Below are 25,520 nucleotides of genomic sequence, written 5' to 3' on the forward strand. Positions count from 1 at the left end.
CCACGCTGGTCCTGGGCAAAACCAGCTTCCAGCTGCTGCCCCTCATCATGCTCAGGGCATTAACACCTTGCCATGGCCACAGGTTCACTTTAGGGTGAGAGTTAGGTGGGGTTTTTGCATTTCAGGCTCTCCAGAGCAATGCAGAGATGTCACACGAGCTCTGCCTTGAGCTGCTTTGTTTTTTTCCATGCCGGTGGCAAATGTCGGGAGTTCCCACGCTCACCCTGCTCTGGGGCTGCAGCCTCTCTGCTCCCCCAGATGTTTCCACCCTAAATCACCAGCTTGTTTTGCAGAAGCAGAAATTGAGGTTGATTTGCAAAAGAAGATGTGAGCAGGGCCAGTGTCTGGGTGGGGAAATGCTCCGAAGGTGCAGGGGAGCGACCGCAGCGCTCACGGAAAATAAACTTGTGCAGCCTGCTAGGGAGCTCAGCTCTGATCAGCTCTGCCCTGGGGAGCTGCTGGGCTGGATCCCCTCTGTTCCAGCTCCTCCCCACACTGGGGAGCTGGGCTGGGAGGCTCTTGGAGCTGAGCTGCTCCACTAATAGGCATTTATCAAAAAGAAAAGGGAAAATCAGGTTGTTATTGCCGGCATCAGGGAAGTGTCACGGACGCTCTCAGAGAGTGAGAGCTTGTCAGCCTTTGGCTGCTTCCTCTTGTCATGGAACCTCTCTGGGGATGTTTTGGTGCTGATTGGATTCTGTGCAGCAAATCCCTCTCTCTCCTGCCACGGCCCTGTCCTCTCCTCTCCCTCTCTGCTCTCTGTTGCTGTATGGAGAGGGTGTGTACCACAGGCTGTACCAAGGGGTTTAGGATTCTTCACAGAATCGTGGAATGGCTCGGCTTGGAAAGGACCTTAAAGCCCCTCTCATTTCACCCCTGCCTGCCAGCAGCCTGGGACACTAAAAGGTGTCAGGGGGTGGAACTGGGTGGGCTTTGAGGTCCCTTCCAACCCAAACCATTCTGGGATTCTGTGAAAGCTGGTTCATCATTTAAATGAGCTGGGTTTTAGGGGTTGGGGGCTGTGCAGGGAAGGATCTCTGCTCCTGTTCCATCGTGGCAGGACCCAGGGATGCTCAGGCTGCCCAGGATGTGGCACTCTGAGGCAGGGACATAAATAATACAGTGGATATTATTCAAATGAGGGCTGCCACTTTGCCTGGGTGGGAATAACCCCCTGGGTAATCCCTGCCCTGCTGATGTGCCATCATTGCTTCCTGCAGAGTCGCTCCAGCCCGGCCGTGCTGGCAGGATGCTGCTCCCCCTGCTCTTCCCCCAGCGCTGCCGGCCCCTCTGCCGCCTCCTGCGGGACCTGTCCCGCTGCACACGGGATGGGAGCAGGGCTGGCTGTCCCCACTGTCCCCACAGGGCTCTGCACACAGCCTGGGCCACCTGCAGCAGTGACATCACCCCTGTGTTCACCAGGGCCCCAGCTTTTGGGGACAAAGTGGCCATCGTTGACCAGAACGGGGAGCACACGTACAGGGACCTGCTGAGCCGGAGCCTCCGCTTGTCGCAGGAGATCTGCAGGGTCCTGCAGTGCCCCAGCAGGGACCTGAAGGAGGAGAGGATCTCCTTCCTGTGCCCCAACGATGCCTCCTACGTGGTGGCCCAGTGGGCTGCGTGGATGAGCGGGGCCATAGCGGTGCCCCTGTACAGGAAGCACCCGGTGCCTGAGTTGGAGTACGTGATCCAGGACTCCCAGAGCGCCCTGCTCATCGCAGCTGAGGAGTTCCTGGGGAAAATAACCCCCAGTGCCCAGAAACTGGGAGTCCCTGTGCTGCCACTTCCCAGCTCTGGAGGTGGTGGATCCACGAGCCCTGCAGCCACGGAGGAGGGGCCCTTGCCAAGCTGTTCCTCATGGAAGGACAGAGGAGCCATGATCATCTACACCAGCGGGACCACGGGGAGGCCCAAGGGTGTCCTCAGCACCCACGAGAACGTGCAGGCTGTGGTGAGTGCTGCTGCCCCCTTGCCAGGCTCCTGCCAAGGTACAAAGTCTTGGAATCTGGAGGGGATTTGGGGTTGCAAACACCTTTCCATTGCCAAATTCCTGCTGAGAGCTGCGGGGCTGCAGCTCTGGAGTCCTCCACGCTTGGAAGGTGAGCACACAGCAGCATGTGAGGCTCTCAGCCTTGGCCTGTTTGTGCTGCAGCTGCATCCCAAGGCAGGTGGATTCTCCTCCCTGCTTTCCTGAAAAGCAGAATGGATGAAACCTGTTGTAAAAAAACCTGATTTCTTTGCAGTTTGCTTTTCTGCCCTCTGACTAGGGGAGAATCTTTGCTCCTAATTGGAAAATATCTTAGCCCAGCCCAGTGCTGTGTGAAGCCTGTGCATTATTCAGCTCTGTATCCCTAAGGCAAAAAAATCCATTAGCTCTCGGAGCCAAAAGGAATTAAAAGTTTGAATAAGCCTGCTGACTGCCTCACCACTTGGTTATCAGTGCCTGCAACTGCCAGACTGCTGCCATTAGGGAAGGAGGGCAGGGAATGCAGGGGTGCCCTGAGAGCTGCTCGGGGTGCTCAGATCCTGCAGGGTCCCGACAGGAATGAAAGCCTTGACGGATGGAGCCAGGGCTTGGCTATATTGGGCAAAGAATCTGTTCCCTCACAAGCATGCTGATTATTTGGGGGGTGGCCTGAGCAGTCCCCATCCTTTGTGCTGCTCTGCAGGAAGTCTGAAAGCTGTGGAAGAGGGTTCCTTTGAGAGACACGACCAAATTCCACTGCTCAGATGCTTTTCTTATTTTTAGGTGGCTGGAAATAAGCTTTGCAGTTGCCAGCACTGGGCTCTGAAGGGCATTGTTGACCCAGAAACCTGATAATTATCCCTTCAGATAATTATCCCTTCAGAGCAGAGTGTTTTGGAAGCTTGATGCTCTCATAATTTTTTACTAACATGAAACCTACTTTCTGTTTATCAGCAATTTCCTGCTCCTACTGATTATCCCTTACAGGTGCTAAAAGCCTGATGTCATCAGTGTCCTAACTATGGCAACAGAATTCTGGGAAAATTAGCTTTTTGATTACTATTTCTGCTAAATCTGCATGTGCAGCAGTAGATTAATATTTTTGTATGTCCTACTTAAAATCATTGTTGATACTTCTCAGTAACAAGGAAAGGCTTTGCTGATTTAAAGACCTATTTTGACAACATGCTGAAGGTGTTCCTCTTGTGTTCTGCTGTTGTGATGGGAATTTTTCTCCTGCTGATCCTGAAGGAAAGATTTTGTGCCCAGGCTTGGCATTCCTGCCAGGGAATTTGGGGGTTGAGTAACTTGGGAATACCTCGGGAATACCTTGGGAAAATCTTTCCTCCTGCCCTAAGGCCGCGCTGTTTGTTTTCCCCTGCAGACCACAGGGCTGGTTGAGAAGTGGGAGTGGAAGAAGGAGGATGTGATCCTGCACGTGCTGCCTCTGCACCACGTCCACGGGGTGATCAACAAGCTGCAGTGCCCGCTGTGGGTGGGAGCCACGTGCGTCATGTTCCCGGAATTCAGCGCGCACACGGTGAGCCCAGGGGAGCCCAGCAGCAGCAGCAGCAGCACCCGGGCAGTGCACTCACAGCACCTCTGGGAATGAGTTCCTAAGGAGTTCCAGCCCTTTAGCTACTGCCTGTGGGTGGTTCACAGCGAAGGGAATTGCTTGGGTGCTCAGCCTGGGGTATATGTGCTCTTCCAGAGGGTGCAGCTGGTGTGAGTGTGATGTTGGAATGGGAATGCTGCTCTGCCCCTCCCAGCCCTGAGGTCTGGCTGGGGGTGGGTGGACCCTTCTGTGCCCACTGAGAGTGTTTCCATCCAGAATTGGAGTTGTGAATTTTATTTTACTGCCAGGAATGGTGGAAATACTGTTTTTTCTCTTGTGTGTTAGTGGTATGCTGCTTGCTGAATTCTTTAGTGACTTGCATTTTCCAGAATCCCCAAAACACTGAGGCTGGAAAAGACCTCCAAGGCCACCAAGTCCACCCTGTGACCAATCCCCACTTTTGTCACCCAGCTGAGAGCACTGAGTGCCATGTCCAGTCATTCCTTGGACATCCCCAGGGGTAGGGCTTCCACCACCTCTTTGGGCAGCCCCTTCCAAATGTTCCCCTTCCAGTCCTACATCCTTAGTGTTTTGTATTGCTTTACAGAACACAGCCTTTTGAGTTTCTTGCAGCCCAGGTAAGGGAAATCCTGGTTTTTGTCACTTAAGTGGAGAGGTGGCTCTTCTCTGTGGAGAAACAAGAGTTAACAGAGCTGTCAGGTTGGACTCAGTGATGTGAGAGTGAGTTTCCAGATCCAGACCTTCTTGCAGCTTTTAGGAAAAGTGTCAGGAGGGAAACCTTACTGGAATGATGCTGTTAAAATGTTGTTTTCTATCTGAGCCAGGAAACACCAGTGCCAGCGTTCTGCTGCTCCTTTGTTCCCTGCAGCAGTGGCACACTGTGGGGAGAGGGGAAGGGACAGGCAGCAGTGAAGGTGGAACAGGTTCTACATTTCCCAGCCCTACTGTCCATCTACATGTCCCAGTGTCCTGGGTGGTGTCTGCAGTGTCACTGTTAAGGGACAGTTGGGTTTTCGGGTGCTGCTGCTGCTCAGAGCAGAAAGGAAACAGAGGTGTTGTTGTCACTGCAGAGCTCCCTGGGAAAGCCAAAGGAGCCCGTGCTGGGTACCTGCCCGGGCTGCTCTCCCTGTCTGTGCTTATCCACGTGCTGGGAAGGCTTGTCCCATGGGAAGGACAAAGTGCACAGGTGTGGGATACACCTGGGAGCCTCTGGCTGTGCTGCTGCCAGGTGAGGGCGGGCCCAGCTACGACCGGAGGCACCGCAGGGCCGGGTGATTCTTCACGGCTCATTTCTGCTTCTCAGAGCAGCAGCCACAGAAAATACACACTTCCCTTTTATGTCAGGGGGCTCTGACACCTGAGCACTGATCCTTTTTGGGGGGACAGCCCCTGAATCTCAGTGGGGCAGCTCTGCGCTCTCAGAGTAAATTGGCAGGATGCTGTGGTAGAGGGCAGGACGGTCCCTGGCTGCCATCGCCCGTGCTTTCACCCCAGGGATTGCTGCCAAACTGTCCTCCCCGCCGTTAGGGTGACCCCAGAGGCTGGGGGTGCAGCGGGGCTGTGCCGGAGGTGCCGCTGAGAGGCGGGGCGGGCGCGGAGAGGCTGGAGCGGAGCCTCTGGAGGGCGCGGTGCTCCACATCCTGTGCCACCGGTGATTGATGCTCCCTCGCACCCCTGCGTGCTCCTCCGCTCCCTGCCGACGTCTGCGGATCAATGAGCCGACGTTGAGGGATGGGATCGGGCTGGGGGAGCGGGACCCCCCTCCTGCCTGCTCTGATCCGAGCTCTCCCCAGATGTGGCACCAGGGACACGCGGGGACAACGCCGGGGGCGGCCGCTTGACCCTGGAGCTGAACTTGGGCGCGGAGGGCGGCAGGCGCCGGGCGGGGCTCCCGGAGGCTCTGCAGGACGGCATTTGCTTCTCTGGTTTCTTTTATTCCCGTTATTTTTCCGAGGGCCTCCCGTGGGAGCCGCAAGTGGTTTGATCGACACTCCAAAGCGAGCACGGGAGGGTAAATAAGGCTTTCTCCTGGAGTTTATTGCAAGCTGCCTTTCAGTTCCACTCTATTTTCACCAGCTGTTTACAAAGTGCCCTTTGCTACTGCAATCAGCTTGCAGCAAAGCAGCAGTGGAGGATTTTGCCAAAGGAGCCCGAGTTTTGCCGTGTGCTTTTTTTCCTTGGCTGCACCTTGAGAAAGCAGCCAATTATAGTGTGATATAAAGAAACTCGACTGGCAGCTAAAACACTTGACAGGCTGATCAAAACAAGGCGAGGAACTTACTCTCAACCTGCTGCAGACATATTTAGCCTTGAGTGATACTGGCAAAGGTTCAAGAGAAACCGCAGCAGCACGCCCGATGTGTGTTTGGTTTCTAATCACTAACACTTCATTATACAAAATAAATACTTTATTATTACAGTGTTTATTAAATTACATAATTTGCGGCGTGCCTTATAGTCGTGGATACAGATGGCAGTCTGGTTTTGGTGGTGGGAATAATGCTCTTTTTTTTTTTTTTTTTTTTTCCCTGAGAAGACATTCCCAGCCCCAGACCACAGCTTGCTTGTTGTTCCCCGCCGTGCAGGGGTAGGAGGTGGCAGCTTTCAGACCTTTATGTCTGTTTTTGGGAGCTGTCCAAGGAAAGGTTAAAAATCAGGACTTTGGAGTAGCACAGTGTCCTGACCAACATCCTTTCCCGTCACTGAAACAGCATCTGATGTCTGTGGCTACTGCTGAGGCCATGACAACTCATTAAAGTGTGCTGAGGTGCCTCAAGCGTGAAAGTTGCTGCATAAAATCAGATTCTTTTTATTAAATGAGGACATCCATTACGCTGCACTAGCTACTGTACATGCTATAATTCACTTTATAACACCATCTGTTAAGATTGTCTTGCTTAAGCTTTTCGTAGCATTTTTTTATTGCAAGTTATTAAAAAATATGGCTGCATCTATTAATCATTTATTAATAAAGGGTTTATAAATGGACCCTCAGTTTCCAGAATTAGTCGACTCGTACGTGATGTACCGAGTCCCCTGCTGCTCGTGCTCCTTGGGGTGCAGTGTCTTCACAGGGAGCCCCTGGGAGCACATCCAGTGCTCCTGTCTGTGCTTCTGGGGTTGGGAATGGCAGGGATGGCTGTGGGGGGACACTTCAGCACAGGTGGGTGTGGAGCAGGCAGGAGAACAGCAGTGAGCCCGAGGGCTGTGCTGCCAGCAGCTGTGTGGGGCATGGCTGGCTGTGGTGTTACTGGCTTGTTGTTTCATTGGTTTTCAAGTGAAAACCAGTGTGAGGGCAGAAACCTCCTCTGGAGCCAGAGCAAGCTGCAGCCTCAGCATCCCTGTGTGATCCTCCCTCCATAACCTGCTCCCAGGCTGAGTTTGCTCTTCCAGCTGCACTGTTCCTGTTTGCATTTCTCAGCTGCTGCTGACCTGTCCCAGATGCTGGAGTAGGAATTTCTTGTCCAGGAGTTGAGATTTTAAAGGTGCTGTGTTGTACAAATTTTGTGCACTTTGGTGACAGAGGTGAAGAGGTGAAAGTCTCTGTTAAGGAAGGAGTGCAGGGTGAGCCTTCTTCTCCTGGCCAAGTGCTTTTGGAAGGCTCTGAGCATCACCAAGCACCCTCTGGAGTATCCATTCCCTGTGACTGCCTCCCTCCATCTCCCTCCCTGCATCAGTTGAGGCACAGCCTGTGGTGGGACTGTTGCTCTGTGGAAATGTCAGTGAGTCTAGAGAGACAGACTTGGGGAAGCCAAGTGTCCCCTGTGCTTGCTGTGACAGTCACACCCTGGTGTCCCCATTCCAGACCAGGCACTCCTTGGACAGGAGCATTTTGGAGTAAATGGTGAGGTCCTGTTTTACAGGATCCTCTGCTGAGGTTTTTGGACAGAGAGGATCCATTTTGGGCTTGAACAACAGGAAGAGCTTCTCTCTGCTTGGACACCCCTGGTCTTGCCTTGAGGAGAAGGTATTCTAATGGCACAAGGTTCCCTGTCAGCTCTCTGCATTGATAAACACAAGAACACATCCTGGGAGGTCTTCCAGCCTCTTGTGCAGAGTGGGAAATAAGAGTACTGAAGAACCTGAAGGAAGAAACTTGCAGTGCTGAGTGATGGGAGAAGCTGATGGAAATCTCCACTCCGGGTGACCCAGCTGTGGCGTGTGCTGCCCGCTCAGCTCTGCTGGGCTGCTTGGAGCTGTGATGTGCTGCCTGTGCAGTGACAGCCCTGGCTGTGCCCTGCAACCCCTTCCATGATGAATATGCCAAGATGCAGATTTCCTGCCCTGCAGTTCCAGGAGCTGCTGTTTCAGTGCCAGCCTTGCTGCGTGTCTGACTCAAGGTGCTCCAAGGATCAAGCCCTCTAAAAACCATGCCCTGTTTTACAATGTCACACTCAAAGCCATCAAAATAATCTTGTTTGGATCCTTCTTTCTAGGGAAATAGGAATGCTGGGTGCCCAGAGGTGGTGTGTGATTCAGGACAAGCTTTCCCTGGTGTCCTGTCCCCCGTGGCACCTTGTCCCCGTGGTAGGAGGGAGCTGCAGGCCTGGCACAGGATGAGTGGGAGGTGTTGCTCCAGGGTGCTGCTGCATCATGTGCTCACAGCCCTGAATTCCTGAAGGCCAGGGCTGTGTCTGGGAGCAAACTTTGTCCTTGTCACTGGTGTGGTGTGTGTGAGCCAGGCTGGGCTGGGTGCTGGGGCTGTCTACCTTGGCTGGGCTGCACAGGGACATCCAGGGCTCGGCAGTCGCTGTTGCCTCCGGGAAGGAGAAGCGTGCACTGCACCGAGCCTCTCCCCTGGATCTGTCACTTCTGCAAACATCACTCTGGGCAGCTCTTTTGGTTTATTTTTAAAAGAAAAGCAAATCCAAGTAGAGGAGCCTGAGCTCCAGTACCCAGGCACGCTGGGGATCGCGGCCCCCATCCAGTTTCAGCTGGAGAGAGGCTGAAAGTCTTTTCATCTGTTAATGGGAGGCTTCAGAGGAGTAATTTTATTTCAGACTCAAAGAGGAGTCGGTGGAGGGAGGAGCAGGTCACTAGTGAATGGATTATGTTTGATCACTTCTCACAGACCTGGCTTTAAAAAGTTAGAGGTTTTCTTTCCCATCTCCCCAGATCTGCCGTCTGTCCTCAGCATCTGTTCCCAAGTAATGGCTTTTGATGTGTGTGGGGAAATATAAAAAATGGAACCAGAGCCTGTCATATTTACTTATATTTCCAGGTCCCAGGGAAAGCACTTGCTCCTTTCAGTATGCCTCCAGCATAGGAAGGGTTTAAAAGCTTCAGCCTGGAATGCAGAGGGGCCATCAAACTGTGTTGATGAATAAATGATTAAAACCAGAGTCGCACAGAGCACAAACAGTTTGGGGTTATAACAAACATGAGACGAAGCCACCGAGGGCCTGATTTCTCTTTGAAGAGAAGAATGTTTCTCCCTCTCTGCATATTGGTCGTGAAGTGTTGGAGCCTCAGTCCCTGGGAGAGAGCAGAGCTCCCCTCGGTGCTCTCCTACCTCATGTGCCCATCTGCTTTTCTGGGATAATTTGGTGTTGGATGTGTGTGCGTGGTCCTGCAGTCCCTTGGCTGCTGCTGTTGAGTTACAGGAGCTTCCCACCCTTGTGTTTGGCACAGGACCTCACCAAAGAAGCAGCTGCTTTGGCCACAGCCCTGTTGCTCCCACAGACATTCCAAAAATCACCGGCATCCCTTTTCCTCGATGGTGCTTCCCACATGGCAGCAGTCAGTGCTAAACACAGACCCATCTCCCCGAGCAAGAGGGAAGTAAAGGGCTGAGTTAACCTTGCATTAGAGGCATTGTTATTGTTGAAAAGGTTTGAAAAGATTCAATTACAACTGAAAATGGCACAATCATTTTGTCGAAGAGAGGAGCTGTTGTGTCTGTCAATAGAGTCTGCACCACAGGCTGGCTGTGATCCATTGTGGGCTGATGGAAAAATCCATGCATCCATGCTGATATTTGCTTCCTTTACAGCTTGTAGTTCTTCTGGCTGGTTTTGGGAATCTTCTATCAGCCAAAATCTTAAATGGTTTAGCACATAACTGAGTTTGCCACTGTTTCTTCTCCTTTTGTATGAGAAGAAGCCCAGGTATTGGGTTTGGTGTTTCTGGCTGGTTTGGGGCATTGTACATCTCCCTCTTTAAAGGGAAATGTTGCCTTTTCTCCTCTGTGCTCACATCTCTTCCTTCAGGTGATCTTAGCAGGTCTGGAGGCTGGTTGGGAAGGTTGCTGTATGGACTGACCATCCTCACTCACCAACTGTGTGCTGGGAAAAATACGTGGGAAAAATCTCCCAGCTGTGCCTTGCTGTGCTTGTTTTGTACCCACTGGTGTCATTTTCTCCTTTTTTTTTCCTTTAATGATGGCAAAATCCCACTGGCCAGCTCATGATATGCTTTTGAGCAGTGGGAGGGGAGGAAAATCAGGAATGTCATGCTGACAGGAAGGCTCTTGGGAACATTAGGTCTCCCACTTCTCTGCTGGCACAGGCAGCCCTGACCTGAAGCATTCTCTGCTGTTATTGCTGGTGGGAAGCTCTATCCACTCTTGCTTTCTTGCGGTGAGAAACTTTTTGTTTCTAACCCTTGGTTATCTTAAAAGGAATCTTGATCCATCTCCTGAGCATATTCCATGGGAAGGCTGCAGCTCCCCTCTTTGCAGAGCCTGGCAGCCCTGGCACGTGGTGCCATGTTTGATTCCCAAATCCATGGCTTTTTAAAAGCACTTGGAGGTATCAGGTGAGCACAACAAAACGGGGCATTGGGCTGCCAGTGCCCTGTGCACAGGGAATGAACATAGTGACAGTGACAGGAGGATAACCCAGGGGGCAGGGACGGTGCTGCTCCAAGGCTGGAGCTGTCAGAGGGTGCCAGGTGCTGCAAGGACAAAGCTGGGGCCTTGCCCGGGGTTGATTGATTAGTGCCAGGTAACAAGGCTTTCCCAGATCCTTCTCTCAAAGCCTGCAGTTGCAGTTGGAAGCCAGGAATAGCTGCTCCAGCTGGCTGGGCAGTGCCAAGCCCTCCGGCCAGCTTGGAGCACTCGGAGCTGCCAGCTTTGTACCACGGCTCAGTCCTGCTAAAACACATGGGAAGGATCCAGATTTGGCTGAGCAGGAGCAGAGCAGGTGGAGAGGTTTGGCTGTCAGCAGATCACCCCAGCAGCTGGTGGCACAAATCCAAAGGCAACTGCTTATCCTCAGGAAGGGGCTGTTGCTGGGTGAGCTGGACTGACATGGAAAAGCTGCTCCTGTGGCTGCAGTACAGGATTTTATCTGAGGCAGGAGTTGAGCTGGCATGTGGGGACAGGGAACTCTGGGGTGCAAGGGAGACTTGCTCTGTTTGGATGGGTTTGGGGTTTTTCAGATCCAAAGTCTGGCTGCATGTCCAGACTGGAAGTCTGCCTGCGCTCCCACAGCTGCTCAGGACTCAGGAAGGCAAAACAAAATCACACAGCAAGGATTGAACAACCCCTGAGCATCTGTTTCCCTTCAATCCCCTCAGCACAGTCCTGTCCCTACTTGCCATCCTTCCCTGCCCACAGCAATGGCTCTGGGGAGCACCAGGCTGAGGAGGGCAGATCATCCAACCCTGGCTTTGGAGAGATCCTTCTCCACCCTGCTGCCTAGAATGGGAAGGTACTGGGGGAAAAGGGGCTGGGAAATGATGCCGTGGGTTTTAGCTTTTCTATTTTTCAGGTTCTCTGCTGCCTGGTGTGTAACTCTGAAACTTCCTATGAGGTGTTAGTAGGGTCTCCTCACAGGGTGGTTGGACAAAACAATCCGTGCCCAGCTGGAGAATCAAGGCAACTTCCCATAATGCACAAACAGCTGTGAAGGGAAGGGAGCAAGGCAGGGGGTTGAGACTTCATGACCTGGAGCTGTAATTGGGCAACTGAACCCAATGTGTAGATAAACCAAAACTTATAAAAGTGTAAAAACTTGTGAGTGGGATCCATCTTGGATTTAGCCTGGGTGTAGCCCTGGCCAGGCTCTTGTGCTGCCCAAGGTGTGTCCTTTAAAGGCCTTTCAGTAAATACCTCTATTGTCCATTTAGCTCTGTCTGGTCTCTGTTCCAGACCGGCCTCTCAAGGCATCAGTTCAAACACAGGGGAGGTGAGACCCTGTAAATGCAATTTTACCTAATCTGGCTGGTAGGGGGGTTTCTGCAGGGACTGAAATGTTCCCTCTCTGGATGTATCACCCATCAGTGCAGGAAGTCACATCCCAGTTCTGCTTTCCTTTCCTGTCCCACCTGCCGGGGTGTGCAGTGCCTTTACACCTTGTGCATTCATCTCTCCCCACCGAGGGCCAGCCCTGGGCTGGGGGCAGCGTGAGCTCCCTGCTGTAGGGTGGGACAGTGCTTCTGTGGACGTGCCCTGCTCTGTTAACCACAACCCCCCGGTGCTGGAAGGGTTTTTTAGGAGCTGATTGTTCTGGAGCAGCGGAGTGTGAGCTGCAGGGGGAGGAGAAAGGGATGAAAGGGAGCAGAGCGAGCAGAACGGAGGGAAGGGGCAGAGTGACAGCATGAAGGAGAATCCCTGGCTCACCTTCAATCAAGGCCTGGCTCGTGTGCAGCTGAGCGTGCCGGGCAGCGCTCAGGTGTCAGGAGCTGTTAGGGAACGCGTTTGTCACCGGGGGCAGGGACAGAGCACGGCGACAGAGGGCTCTGATTTATTGATGGCTTTGCTTCCCTCCTGCCTTGGGAAGAGCTTACCTGGCAGGGACAGTGCTGAGGTGTGGAGCAGTGGGCTCAGGTGTGATTGTGTGCCTCTGAGTCAGTGGCTCACTGAGGTGAATGGGGGTGAACCCCCCTATGAATGGGGGGTTGCTGGAATTTGCCTCCATTCATGGTTCCCACAGGTCAGCAGGAGTTGCAGCTGAAGAACATTATTCCCACAGGGAACATTCCTCTCAGGAAGAGTGTGGTTGGGGTGGTGGCCCTCCTGAAAAGCTGCTGCTGTCTCCTGCTGCCCCTGCTTTACCTGTGCATTCTGATGGCTCCTCTGAGTTTGCCAGGACACGGCTCTCTCACAGCACCTCACCATTTTCATGAAGTCTCACTCCCAGTGCCTGATCTCCCTCTTCCCAGCTTTGCCTCAGAGGCTGAAGTCCATGGGCTCCAAGCTGTGTGTTGTGTATCAGGTGTGAGCTGTGTCTTTCCAAAGAAGAGCTCCCATACTTTGGAAAACTGGTGGCTGTGTGCAGCCTTTGAAGAACTGTGCATGATAGGGGAATGAGCTGATTCTGCCACAGGCTTCCATCTCTGTGAGCAAATTCTTGGCTGCAACATGACAGGACTGACAAATGCCATTTCCATCATCTCAAGAGTGATGGTGGGTGGGGGATCCACTGGTGGGATGAGAGATGAACGTTGTGCCTTGGGAAATAAGGGCATGATGAAAGTTGGGATCTTGTTTTGGGCAGGGATTGGGGCACACAACAGCTTCCAGCTGTACTCCCAAGAAATCTTGGATAGCAAAGGTGTATTTTCATCCCTGTGTGTTCCCTTCCTTCCTAGGTGTGGAAGAAGCTCCTGAGCTCCCAAGCTCCCCGTGTCAATGTGTTCATGGCAGTGCCCACCATCTATGCCAAGCTGATGGAATATTATGATGAGCATTTCACCCAGCCCCAGGTGCAGGATTTTGTGCGTGCCTATTGCCAGGAGAACATCAGGTGGGTGAGCTGCTGGCTCGCTGGGTGCTCCGGGTTTTCCTTTCAGCATCACCTCTTTCAGTGCTGGCTGTTGTGCTTTGGTGGCTCTGTGACAGGAACAAGGGTGACATTATTTAATTATGAGCCACTCTTGCACGGGAGAGCCAGAAGGGGCTCGTTGTGTGTCACCCTGTGTAACACATGGCTGAGGGCTTTGTCCTGCAGCCCAGGCTTGTGCTCCAAGATCTCTTGTAAGAGGCTGTCCTGGTTAACTTAAGCCCCATATCAGGCTGAGAATGTAAGGAGCATCTTTGGTGCTGGTTAAAAGGATTTTGGGGCTGCAGGTTTTACGCAGAGCTGCTTGTGCCCCTGTGTCAGACTGCAAATTCCCTGGAGCAAAGGTGCTCTCAGATACTGTCTTACCTGGCCTTTCCCTGTGCAGGTTAATGGTGTCAGGCTCAGCAGCCCTGCCTGTGCCTGTCCTGGAGAAGTGGAAGAGCATCACGGGGCACACCTTGCTGGAGAGGTATGGGATGACTGAGATTGGGATGGCGCTTTCTAACCCTTTGCATGGAGTCCGTGTCCCAGGTAGGAGTCCCGGGGTGCCCCTGTGTGGAGGCCTTTGCTGGGAGTGCTCTGGGGTGTTCTGTGCACATGGGTGAGGAGAGGCCATGCTAGGAGCAAGGCTGCTGGGAATTGGCACTGGCGATTCAGGACGTGGATGTGTGGGGAGGGGCTGCTGGGTTGCCCAGGGATCAAAGCTGTGTGTGCAGAGCTGGCACTGGTGCCCACTGCCCTGACCAGGCTGGCACACTGCAGACTGATGCTCTGTTACTTCCAAAATCTTAGTGAACTGAGGGAGTGTTTCTTCAGCTCCTGCTGCCTGGAGTTGTATTTCTGGGTGGTGTCACACAGGATTCTCCACACAGCAGTGCTTGTCCAACCCATCAGTGCTGAACACTCAAAATAGGACGTCTGCTCACTCTTATTTTAGTGCCTGTTTCTTGCCTCTTCAGGAATTCAAAATTGTCACACCTCGCTGTACACTCTGGGCCTGTTCTCTCCTTGTCTTTCCCCCCCTTCTCTGAGCTACACTTTGTGATTCCTCTCCATAGCTGTACTTTCTGGAACCTAGAAATAAATTGATCTGAGACATTGCAAATGTGAAATGCCCCCACTCTCCCTGTGGTTGGAGTGTGGCCATCTGTGTGCCCACCCTGTGCCACCTGCCTCCCCACAGGCTGTCTGTGCAGGCATGGCACCATATGCAGCCTCCTGGGGAACTGGTGTTACCCCAGAGGGGGTCCTGGGTGTCACAGCTTCCCACAGCACCCCAATCCCATGGGATGCAGGAGCTGGGTCCTGCAGGGGTGGCACAGGGAGAGGAGAAGCCAAAACTCCCCCTCATTGACTCCTCAGGCTGAGAACAGCTTGAAACACAAACTCTGTTTTACTTTTGCAGGGTAACTGTCATTCCCTCACCCCACCTCAGCCAGATTTATCTCCCTCCAGCAGGCAGGAGAGGAGGCAGGCAGGAAAAACAAGACTCCCATCTGCAGGAGCTCGAGCTGTGTGTGAGCCCCACACCCCAGGGTGAGAGGGCAGGGATCATTGCACTGTCCCTGGGTTATATTTGCTTTTTACTGATTTTCATGAGGGAAAAGGAGTGGAGACTCCAGAAATTTCCCAGAGGACTAAAAGAGAAAAGGAATAAGACTGCAAGTAGCATGGCAGTGCACAAGCTGGCACCAAGAAGGGCAGCTCCTGCCCCAGAGCTGGTGGCTGTGCTCCTGAGGGCTCCTGAGGCATCATCCCTGTGGATCCTGGGGTCTGCAGGGGACGTGGGCACAAACCCTCTTGTGCAGCCAGAGCAGAGGGGCTGGGGACTGTCACTCCAGCCCCATCCAGGGGCTTCTGCAGCCCCCAGAGGGGAGAGAAGTGTCTCACAAAGGTGGGGATCAGCAAGAAGCCGTTCAGAAATGAGGCTATAATTGAATAGGCTTGATTAATTTATTTCAGGAAGTGTCAGCTGGGAAGCAGATGGGTGAAGCTGAGGCATAATTTACTGGAGCTGTGAAAGAGCTTTTGATCTAGTGCCCTGTTAGAGGCTGGGTAGGAGGTCACCAGGTACCACAGAGATCCCAGAGGCAGCTGATGGTGGGCTGGGAACAGGGGACATCTGCCAGAGGATCTCTCCTGGACTGGGAGCAGCACATGCTCTGACCTGTTGGAGTGAGCCCAGAGGAGGCACCAGGAGGGTCAGAGGGATGGAGCAGCTCTGCTGAGAGAATTGGCATTGTTCAGCCTAGAGAAGAGAGGGCTTTGGGGTGACTTAATTGTGGCCTTCCAGTTCCTGAAAGGACCTACAAGGAAGATGGAGAGGGACTTTGGACAAGGGCCTGGAGTGACAAGACAAGGGGGAATGGCTTCACAATTAACTTTAGGTTTAGATTAGATATTAGTAAGAAATTCTTGGATTTGAGGGTGCTGAGGCCCTTCTCTGGGTGCCCAGAGCAGCTGTGGCTGCCCCTGGATCCCTGGTAGTGCCCAAGGCCAGGCTGGACAGGGCTGGGAGCAGCCTGGGATAGTAGAAGGTGTCCCTGCCCATGGCGGGGGGTGTAATGAAATGAGCTTTAAGGTCCTTCCAAACCATTCTGTGATTCATGAGCCTCTGAGGAGAGATCCCGGGGCTCCCCTTGCCCTCTTGCAGGCACTTGGTGTGGCAGGAGAAAGGTGGAGTCCTTGGACCCTGCCCATCCTGCCGTGTCCCCAGCAGTGTCCTCAGCAGTGTGTCCCCACTCTCCACCCACAGCACAGGTCTGAAGGGGCAGGCATGGGATGTGGGAGCTTTAATTTCCAGAAGCAGCAAAGATGAAAGATTTGAAAGATAAATGTTTGCTTGTATATGGTTAAAACCCTGCTTAAAATGCCTCTGTTTTCACCAGCTCTCATTCTAATCCCCCCTGGTGCTGTTACTGTGAAGGGAGATGAATAATTCATGGCCGGAGAATGCCTCACTGGGCCTAATCACCACTTTAATTGGAGGTTTAGATCAGAGGCAGCTAATAGCTGCTACAGCGGGGACTCCGTGTATTGTTGACAGTGAGATCCTTGAGTGCCTTATCGTTGGCCTGCTCCAATCCTCCCGGGACACAGCAGCTCCAGCTACCCAGATACCGAAGGACACAGAGCACGGGGCCAATTAAATTTATCTGGGAAGAGCTGACAACTTTTTTAAACAGAGGCGAGGGGGTGAAAGCAGAGTGGTGTCACCCCCTCCTGCCTGCAGCGCGGTGACACCGCGGGCCAGGCGCCGGCATCGCTGAGCATCCGGGAGTCTGCACAGTGGAGGGCTGCAGAGGGGAAGGAGCAGAGATTTCTCCCCAGTTTCCCCTCAGGATTATGGCTGGGGGGAAGAAGGAAGCCAGTGCAGAGTGTTGGCCCCTTCTGATCACCCCAACTGTGGCTTGATGAAGGCAGGGCCCCCAGGGCTGCTCCTTGGGGAATGAGCCCAAATTTCTGCTGACCTGTTGGAGTTGGCACAGGGTGTGTTTGACAGGGTGGATGGGCCTGGGAAGCTCTAGTCATTGTTTTTGCACAAATTCTATTAATCCTGGCCGGTTTGTGGAGCTTTAATCAATGGTAGGGGCTTTTTCAGCCTTTACAGATGTTGATTTCAAAGTTTGTCACTTTTCCTAAACACCAGAAAAGCTTCTCCAGACAGGCACATAAGGAAGCAGCTCTCCACCAGGGACTTGTTTTACATGCTGGTTTTATTTTAGCCAAGCAGGAGAGGAACTGGTGGGGCTGTGTTAGTAACTGTGATCTGAAACACTGTGTGGGGAACATGTCACCTCCTCTGTGCCAGCCCTGTGCTGATCTTTGGTGTCTCATTCCCAAGGGCTGGGACCAGCAGTGGGCACTAATCCTGCAGTCCTGCTGCCCATGAATCACTGCCCATTTCCGTGTTGAGGTCAGCAGCTTGCATCCAGGGAAGGAGCATCTTCCAGGAAGGCATCTGGCTTATCTTGATTTGAAAAATTCCAAGTCTGTGAGAGCCCCTGGCAGTTCCTTGCATTGGTTTCTGCTCCCTCCATGAGCTTTCCAGGACTGGTGCCTGCCCACAGACGTGCCATGTTTTGTGGGCAGATTGGAGTCTGTTCACACACAGTTTTTCACCCTGGAGAAACTGTTCCCACAGAAGTCTAGAAGGTGGCTCCAGCAACCTTCCATGCAACACTGAGGGTGTTTTCTGTGACTTGTTACTTGCTATGAGGCCTCTTGGAGCCTCCCATAGCAGGTGCAAGATTGTTTATAACACATATGGTGTGATTTTTAGGGTTGTCCTGTGCAGAGCCAGGAGCTGGACTTGATGATCCTTGTGGGATCCAACTTCTGTGATTCTCTGATTCCATAAATACCTCGACACCATACCTCAGGGCACTTCTGGCTCGTGGCTGCCTCCTTGCCCTGCTGCAGCCCTGTGTCTCTGATTCCTGGCAGTGTCTGGCCTGGAGGTGGGAGCAGCCCAGGGGTGCTGGTGCTGAGGGGAGGACGTGGCTGTGCTGTCTGAGCAGAGCAGACAGGGATCACGGGGCTGCCACGTCGCTTTGTGTTTATTTCCAGCCAGATTTGCTAATTGTTCGGGTAGTTTTGCTGCAATAAAATCTCACTCCCTCATAGCCCATCTGCTCCTGGCTGATCCTGCAGGGATGCCATAAATCTGGGCTACGACGACATATCCATTTCCATGGCAACTGACCAATGTAGCAGACAAAATCGTGATGTCATGGATAGCAGATCTCCAGGGCTTCAACAGGAGAGTGAGACCAGGACAGGGAAAATGCTACTCCAACCCAAATGCCTGAAATATGAGGAAAACAGGTCCTGCACTCCCTGCTCTAGGCAATTCCCAGTGTCAAGGTGATCCTGGCAGACCTGGAAAGCATCAACTGGAGGCACTTCAGGGGAAAAAATTGATCATCCTTTAAAGAGCACAGTTACCAATTTATAGAATCACAGAATGGTTTGGTTTGGAAGGGATCCTTCAGCTCATCTTGTTCCATCCCCCCTGCCCTGGGCAGGGTCACCTTCCACTAACCCAGGGTGCTCCAGCCCCATCCAGCCTGGCCTTGGGCACTGCCAGGGATCCAGGGGCAGCCACAGCTGCTCTGGGCACCTGTGCCAGGGCCTCAGCCTCCTCACAGAGAAGGATTTCTCCCTGATGTCCCATCTAACCCTGCTCTCTGGCAGTGGGAAGCCATTCCCTGTGTTCTGCTACTCCAGGCCCTTGTGAAAAGTCCTTCTCCAACTGAAACTCAGTCCTGTCCAGTCCTGCTGAGCCACAGGTTGCTGTGAGCTGCTGTCCCTCTCCCTGCTCACAAGGGATGAGGGTCACAGGCCCCATTCTGTCACAGGAATGAGAGGCCATCGAGAGGCCGAGTGAGACCTGCTGAGAGCTGCTGCCCATCCCACAGGTGACAGGAACAGAGCTGCCCTCTCTGCTGAGCTCCCAGGTGCTCCCCAGCAAGAACAGGCCCTGAACTTTCCCAGGGGGTGGGAAAGCTGCAGGTTGAGGAGCTCTGGGTCCCAGATGCAGCTTGGAGCTCAGTAGTGGTGGTTGTGACACTGTGTCAGCTCCTTGGCTTTGAAATTGAAACCTGTGGAAGAACGGGGTGGTTTTGATCCCTGCTTTTCTCCTGTGATGTTTTCTATCCAGTCTATTGATGTCGCCTAAAACTGAGATAATCCCTGGCAATTCTCAGCTGTTAAGCCTTTGCCTCCCCTGTCAGGTGCAGGCTGTAGAGGAGCAGAGTGATTGCTGTGCTCTCTCTTTTCACAGCTTTGTGTAGCTTTTGTGGTGCCTTTCTTTTTGTTCTTAAAAAAAAAAAAAAAAAAAAAAAAAAAAGAAGCAGCTTCATTCCTGAGCTCTGAAGAGGTGCAGATGTCTTCAAAGAGTGGCCAAGAGAGTGTGTTCAGGGCTGGAGACACATTCAGAGGCATTCCCACACTGCCTGCTCCTGACACACGGTGGGATCACCCTTCCTGAAGGGACACCCTGCGCTAGGAAGTCCTTTAGGCCAGCACAGCCTGCAGATGCCATTGCTAGAGAGCAGCTGCTGTTTGCATCCCTGACTGTGTGCTTTCCCTGCTGTGCCCCTCTCAGGACTCTAGCTGGTCACAGTGACCCTGAGATGTGTTAGAAAGTCTCTTTTCCCAGCTGACGCTCGAAGAAGGAGTCAGAGCTCTTCAGTTCTTGTTCTCAAGGTTGTTTATTGCTCCTTATCTATAAAATTTTTTCTCCTGTCCAGCTGAAACAGTCAGAGGCACTCTACCTGCCCCCAGGGCAGTGTTATCTTTTTATACTAAAAACGACATGTACAATATTTGCAATTACTTCCCAATACCCATCACCTATGTTAGACACTGAGCTTCTACTCTAAACCAATCCAAAAGTGCCAACATCACAGCAGAAGATGGAGGCCAAGAAGAAGAAGAAGGGGAAAGGCTGGACACGCCCAGATTCCTCCATCTTGCCCCCTGAACCCCCATTCTAAAACCCCAAAAATCTATTTTTCACCCCGTGGTACACTCACTATCATTCTACTTAAACTGTCGTGGCTTGCAGATCTTCATCTAAGGTTGGTAATTTGCTCCATGGGTCGTAAGTGTCTTGGGGCTCTGTGCCAGGGTCTCTGAGCCCCCTGGCAGGGGTCTGGCAGTCCAGGGCAGCCAGAGGGATGTGCTGGATTCCGAGATGCCCCATTTGCATGCTGCTGTCCCCCCAGGTTCCGTGGGCACCCCGCTGCCCGGCGTGGCCGTGCGCATCGCCAGCGAGACCCTGAGCGGCGGCACCCGCTCCTACGCCATCCACGCGCAGGGCGATGAGAACAGCACGCAGGTACTGCCTCCTCCTCCTCCACTGCTTCACTTTGAAAAGGTCTCCTCTCGGGGAAAGGTCTCTCCTTCCCAGCCTCTGAAAGGCTGAGGTTTGTGCTGCCCCTGCTCCCAGAGTTTGTTGTACTTTGTGGGTGGGTCCCTGTAGCCGTGGTGCTTTATGGACTGGACAAGTGCTGTCCATGCAGTCATGGAATGAACAGGGTTGGAAGGGACCTCAAAGCCCATCCAGTGCCACCCCTGCCATGGCAGGGACACCTCTCACTAGCCCAGGGTGCTCCCAGCCCCAGTGTCCAACCTGGCCTTGGGCACTGCCAGGGATCCAGGGGCAGCCACAGCTGCTCTGGGCACCTGTGCCAGGGTCTCACCACCCTCACAGGCAAGAATTCCTTCCCAATATCCAATCTAAACCTATTCTATTCCACTCTGAAGACCAGGTCTAGTGGAAGGTCCCTGCCCATGGAACAAGATGAGCTTTAAGGTCCCTCCCAACCCAAACCATTCCATGTTTCTGTGCTTAGAAGGGCAGGACTGGTGGCCTTGGGGGTTGCACTCATTTTGAAACAGCACTGGGGGAAACCCATCAGGTTTCCATGGAAGTCAAGCTCCGTGCTGAGCTCCACATGACACCTGCACACAGTTCTGGTGTGCCAGAGGTCAGGCATCTGGGATGGGAACCATAATCTGCCCCAGTGCTGGGTGCTGAGTGTTCCCTGCTGCTGCAGCAGCCCCAGCCCAAGGTCCAGGCTGTCTCTTGCCACAGAAGTGGCTGAGCAGGGTCTGCATTCCTGCCCCCTCCCCTCCACACCCTCACTGTGGGTGTTGTGCTGCTCTGGCACATCCATCCCTGCTGATGTCTGGGCTTGGCTGAGCAGATAAATGCTGTGTGTGACAGGAGTGACCCCAGCAGTGACACTGCGTGGGTGGGACACAGGCAGGCGTGAGATTCAACCTGAAACAGGTTCCTTTGCTCATTCCCCTGGGAAATGGCTTCTCATCCAGCCACCTACAGGCTGAGGGTTTGAAAGGGCTGTGGCAGAGACACTGCTGGTGTAAGCACTGCTGAGAGGCTCAAGAAAATCGTTTTTTGTCTGAATTATGTGGTGGCAGGTGGAGGAGCCAGCAGGACCACAGGCAGCCCCGTGGGTGGGCTGTGCTCAGGTTGTGTTTTGTGTTCTGATGCTGTAAGAGCTGGATCCACCCCAGACTTGTAAAGCAGCCCAAGGGACAGCTGAGAGGGACCACAGATTGTGGCTTTTATTAAAAAAAACCTCTTTGCTGCTCTTTACTCTGCGTCACTGCTGCGGCGTGGCCGAGCAGTGGGCAAAGCAGGAGGGTCCCCATGTCCTGTCTTTGTCACTTCCTGGATGTGTGTTATATTTTACAGGTTTGTCCTCTGATCCGAGTTTGCTCTTGGCCTTTTTTTTCCACTTGTGTGGAACTGAGACATGAAATATAACGTGTCCCTTTTAATAATGATCCTCTAATGCTTTTTTCCCCTCAGGGGTCCCTGGGCGCTTTACAAATTAGGTCTCAGACATGAGAATCCCCAAAGTGCAGCTCCTTCCAGGATGAAATGTGGATGTTGTTCTACTGAATTATGAGAGGAAAAAATATGGAATGTTATTTTTTCTGCTCAGTACTCTTTCCCCTTCCTTCTCATTGCACTGAGTGACCAGAGAAGGGGAGCCCAGATGATCTGTGTCTGGTGCTGGAAGCCCACGACCTCCCCAGGGCTTCACAGAGCTGGGGTTCACATAACTCTCCTCTTTCCTCTGGCTTCAGGCTGCTTGAGTTTATACTGGGGGCAGAGGAATTGCCCTTTTTCCTGGTGGTTTCTCACCTGCAGCCCCCAGTGTGGTCCATACCCAGAGCTCACGGTTCTTCCAGGAGCTCCCACCAGTGCTGGCCTTGGCTCCCTGCCCCTTGCTGATGGTTCACTTTCCATCAGGCTCTCCCCTGGGGACCTTTTGAAAGTTCTGGTGAATTCTCAAGTCATCAGCAGGGGAGGGTGTGGGGAGGTGGTAATTTGCCTCTGGGCGTTGGCTCATGGGTTGGTTCCTCTCTGAAAAGCTGTCCCCATCTCACCCACCATTCCTCTTGTCCCAGTTTAACTGGGAGCTGAAGGGAGAGCAATGGTCCCATCTGTTCAGGCCACCCTAGGAGACAGTGGCTGGCTGGGTACCTCCAGGACATCCACAACATTTCCAGGAGCAGAGCAGAGCCAGCTGCCTCTGTCCCTGGGACTGTCACAAGGTGGGAAAAACAGTCCCCGCTCCCAGCATGTGTTGGCACAGATGGATGCGTGGAGATGACAGGAGTTTGGGCTTTGTGTGCCCTGGGCACGGAGTGTGACTCTCCCTGGCGTGACCAGGTGGCAGCCGTGGTGACAACACCTCAGCTCCCAGGGATGCTGGAATTCCTGTGCCTCACAGCTGCGGTCCCAGGCAGAGCCTCACCTGCTCAGTGCCCGCCCCAGCCGTTGCTGCTGCCACTGTGTGCATCATGCTTGGTTAATAATTCATGTCAGGGGAGACAACGTCAGTGGAATTTATTTAAAACCAGGCGGATCTGACAGTCCGAGCGCTCCTCACGCTCCAGCAGTCCGGGAAAGGCCCGGCTTTGTTAAAACCAGCTCCTCCACGGCACAGGGGCTGGCCCAGGCGTGGGGTGAGCTGGCTGGTGTCACCCTGCCTGTGTCACCAGATAACCCCCTGGCCTTTCCCTTGCCTCCTGTGAGAAGGATGAACAAATCCTTCTTCGCCTTCCTCACAGGAGGGCTCTGAGCTTTATAGTGGTTAAAGGCTGGAAGAGACTGAGGGGAGACCTCAGGGGTCTTCAATGTCGTCAGGAGGGGCAGCTACTGATCTCTTCCCTCTGGTGAGCAGGGACAGGACCCAGGGAATGGCTGGAGCTGTGTCAGGAGAGGTTTAGGTTGGATATCAGGGGAGGTTCTTCCCCCAGAGGGTGCTGGGCACTGCCCAGGCTCCCCAGGGAATGGTCCCGGCCCCGAGGCTGCCGGAGCTCCAGGAGAGTTTGGACAATGCTCTCAGGGAGGCCCAGGGTGGGAGTGCTGGGGGTCTGTGCAGGATTGGTTGGATTGATGATCCTTGTGGGTCCCTCCCAGCTCAGGATATTCTGTGATTCCATGATTCAAGCACCCCATGGGGATGATCCAGGGGGATGCTGAGCACCCCAGCAGGAGCTGGGCTCTGAGCCATCTCTCCTCCCCAGGCTCCTGCGAGCAGGTGATGTCTGTGCCGGGGCTGAGGCACCGTCAGGGCCATCTGCGAGGCGTTCCCAGCTGGGCTGTGCCTGCAGAGCCCTCCCGACAGCGAGCAGGGAGCGCTGCCCTTGCCAGGGGAGGGTGTGCGGAGCCCCGCGGGGTCAGCGCCTTCCCCGCCCGCCTTGGGCTGGGCTCCTGCTCCTGCCCCACCTCTGCCGGCGCTCCCAGAGCTGTTCCTCCCCACCGACACCGTCTGCCCCTTTCCTCTGTGCCGGCGCCCTTTGGACATGTGCGATCCAAACAGGAGCAGCAGGAGGAGGAGGAGGAGGAGGAGGAGGAGGAGGCAGCCTGTGGGTGGCAGGAGCAGGGAGCTGGGGAGCGTTCCTGCTCTGCCATCCGGTAACTGCCTGAGCTTGCAGCAGGGGACCGCTGCAATTTGCAAAGCTGGTTCCTGGCACACCCTGAAGATCAATAATCTACTTAGCTGAAAGTTTGCTGGATCTCTGTTCTGCCCTGCATTTTCTCCCGTCCCTTGATTGGAGATTTCTTTTGGATTCCTTTCCTTCAGTCCTTCAGTCTCCTCTCAGGAACCCTGTGCTCTGTTCATCCCGTTTTCTCAGGGTTTCAGCTTGTCCTGTGCTGCTTCCTTCGGGTGTTGTGCACCTGGGGCTGCCCACAGCTACACGAGATGCTTCAGCCTGACACATCCCCTCTGCTCCAACCTGCCACATCCCCTCACTGCCACATCCCCTCACTGCTCCAACCTGCCACATCCCCTCACTGCCACATCCCCTCACTGCCACATCCCCTCACTGCCACATCCCCTCACTGCTCCAACCTGCCACATCCCCTCACTGCCACATCCCCTCACTGCCACATCCCCTCACTGCTCCAACCTGCCACATCCCCTCACTGCCACATCCCCTCACTGCTCCAACCTGCCACATCCCCTCTGCTCGGGCTGCTCTGGCCGGGGTGTGCAGCAGCCTGGGGACCCCTGTGACAGGCCAGTGAGGGCAGGAGGTGACAGTGCCATCGGAGTCACAGCCCTGACTGTGTCCCCACCTCCAGCCTGTGCAGGAGTGGGGGATGCAGAGCTGTCCCCTGGAGAGATGCTGCTCTGGGAGCCCTGGGAGAAGAAATGCTTCTCCTCCAGCATCACTGGGAGAGCAGAACTCTGGAAGTGGGTGTGAGGGACAGCACAGCTTTGCCTGCCCTGAGTCATCCCACATCCTGGAGCCACTGGCATCCAGAGCAGTTCTCAGCTTCCTTCCTACCTTCCTTAGGCAGCCGCCTGCTGGGCCCATCTGACCCTTCGGGCTCAGTAATCCTTACCCACAGCCCGGGGTGCTTGTGCCCATGGGGTGCTTTCCCCTGGATTTTTGGCAGCTCTCCCTGTGGCTGTGGCGCCCAGGAAAGGGTTACAGCTCTCCAGCTCTGAACGTTTCAGTTTGCTTTGTTCAGTGCAATGCATATTTCATACGCTCAGCTTCCCAGCTGGCAGAGGCCTGGAAACCCTGCAAGCTGTCGGGTATTGTCTCTCTCCTTCTCCCCTTGTTTGTTTGTTGGCTTTTTCGGGTTGTCATTTTTGTTGGATTTCTCTTTTTTTTTTTTTTTTCTTTTTCATCTTTCCCAAATTGCTCTCTCTCACCAAAGCCCAGCCCTGGTGCTGACAATGGGGGGCTATCAATAGCTAAATGGCTTCCCAGCTGTAGCCGAGGCAGGGCTGCAGCCAGGGCTTTTATGGCCAGCAATTTCCTCGCCGAGGCTGCAGAGGGAGCGTGGGGCCGGGCGGCTGGCAGGAGCTGGCAGCAGGAGGACGCTGTGCCACGGGCTTCCCCCCCTTCCAAGGGCTGTCATTATCTCGTTTATCCATATGCAAGCTGTCGTGCTGGACGGGAGCGGGCTCGGCTGTGGCCGTCCCTCCCTCCCGACGGCCACCAGCATCTCTGTCCCCTCCTCCCCGTGCCCCCCGTGGCTGTGCCATCTGCTCCCAGCTCTCTGCTGCTTGCCAGCACCTCGGCGGGGCTGGGGGCAGCTGCCTCTGTCCCCCGTGGTTGTGAGCGCAGCTCTTGGCTGTTGATGTCCCTGTGGAGGGGACCAGGAGCGGCTCCACCTCGCTCTGTTCATCCCAGATCTCTTCAGAGCTCCTGGGGTGGTGCCCACTGAGCTGCCAGGGCTGTGCTG

The 25,520-nt window shown here is 54.0% G+C and overlaps 1 protein-coding gene across 2 annotated transcripts in view; it reads left to right on the forward strand.

Moving 5' to 3' along the window:
• Positions 1–25,520, forward strand: part of ACSF3 (acyl-CoA synthetase family member 3) — a 53,354-nt gene that overhangs the window by 1,070 nt on the left and 26,764 nt on the right. For both annotated transcript variants that reach the window (XM_036390149.1, XM_054516117.1), the window contains exons 2-6: positions 1,221–1,951; positions 3,351–3,506; positions 13,077–13,231; positions 13,653–13,798; positions 19,999–20,111. In XM_036390149.1, the coding sequence (XP_036246042.1) occupies positions 1,221–1,951; positions 3,351–3,506; positions 13,077–13,231; positions 13,653–13,798; positions 19,999–20,111 (1,301 nt within the window). The remainder of the gene's footprint in view (positions 1–1,220; positions 1,952–3,350; positions 3,507–13,076; positions 13,232–13,652; positions 13,799–19,998; positions 20,112–25,520) is intronic.

The sequence above is a fragment of the Molothrus ater genome, chromosome 12 (assembly GCF_012460135.2).
Source record: "Molothrus ater isolate BHLD 08-10-18 breed brown headed cowbird chromosome 12, BPBGC_Mater_1.1, whole genome shotgun sequence".
In the NCBI taxonomy this organism is placed as follows: Eukaryota; Metazoa; Chordata; class Aves; order Passeriformes; family Icteridae; genus Molothrus; species Molothrus ater.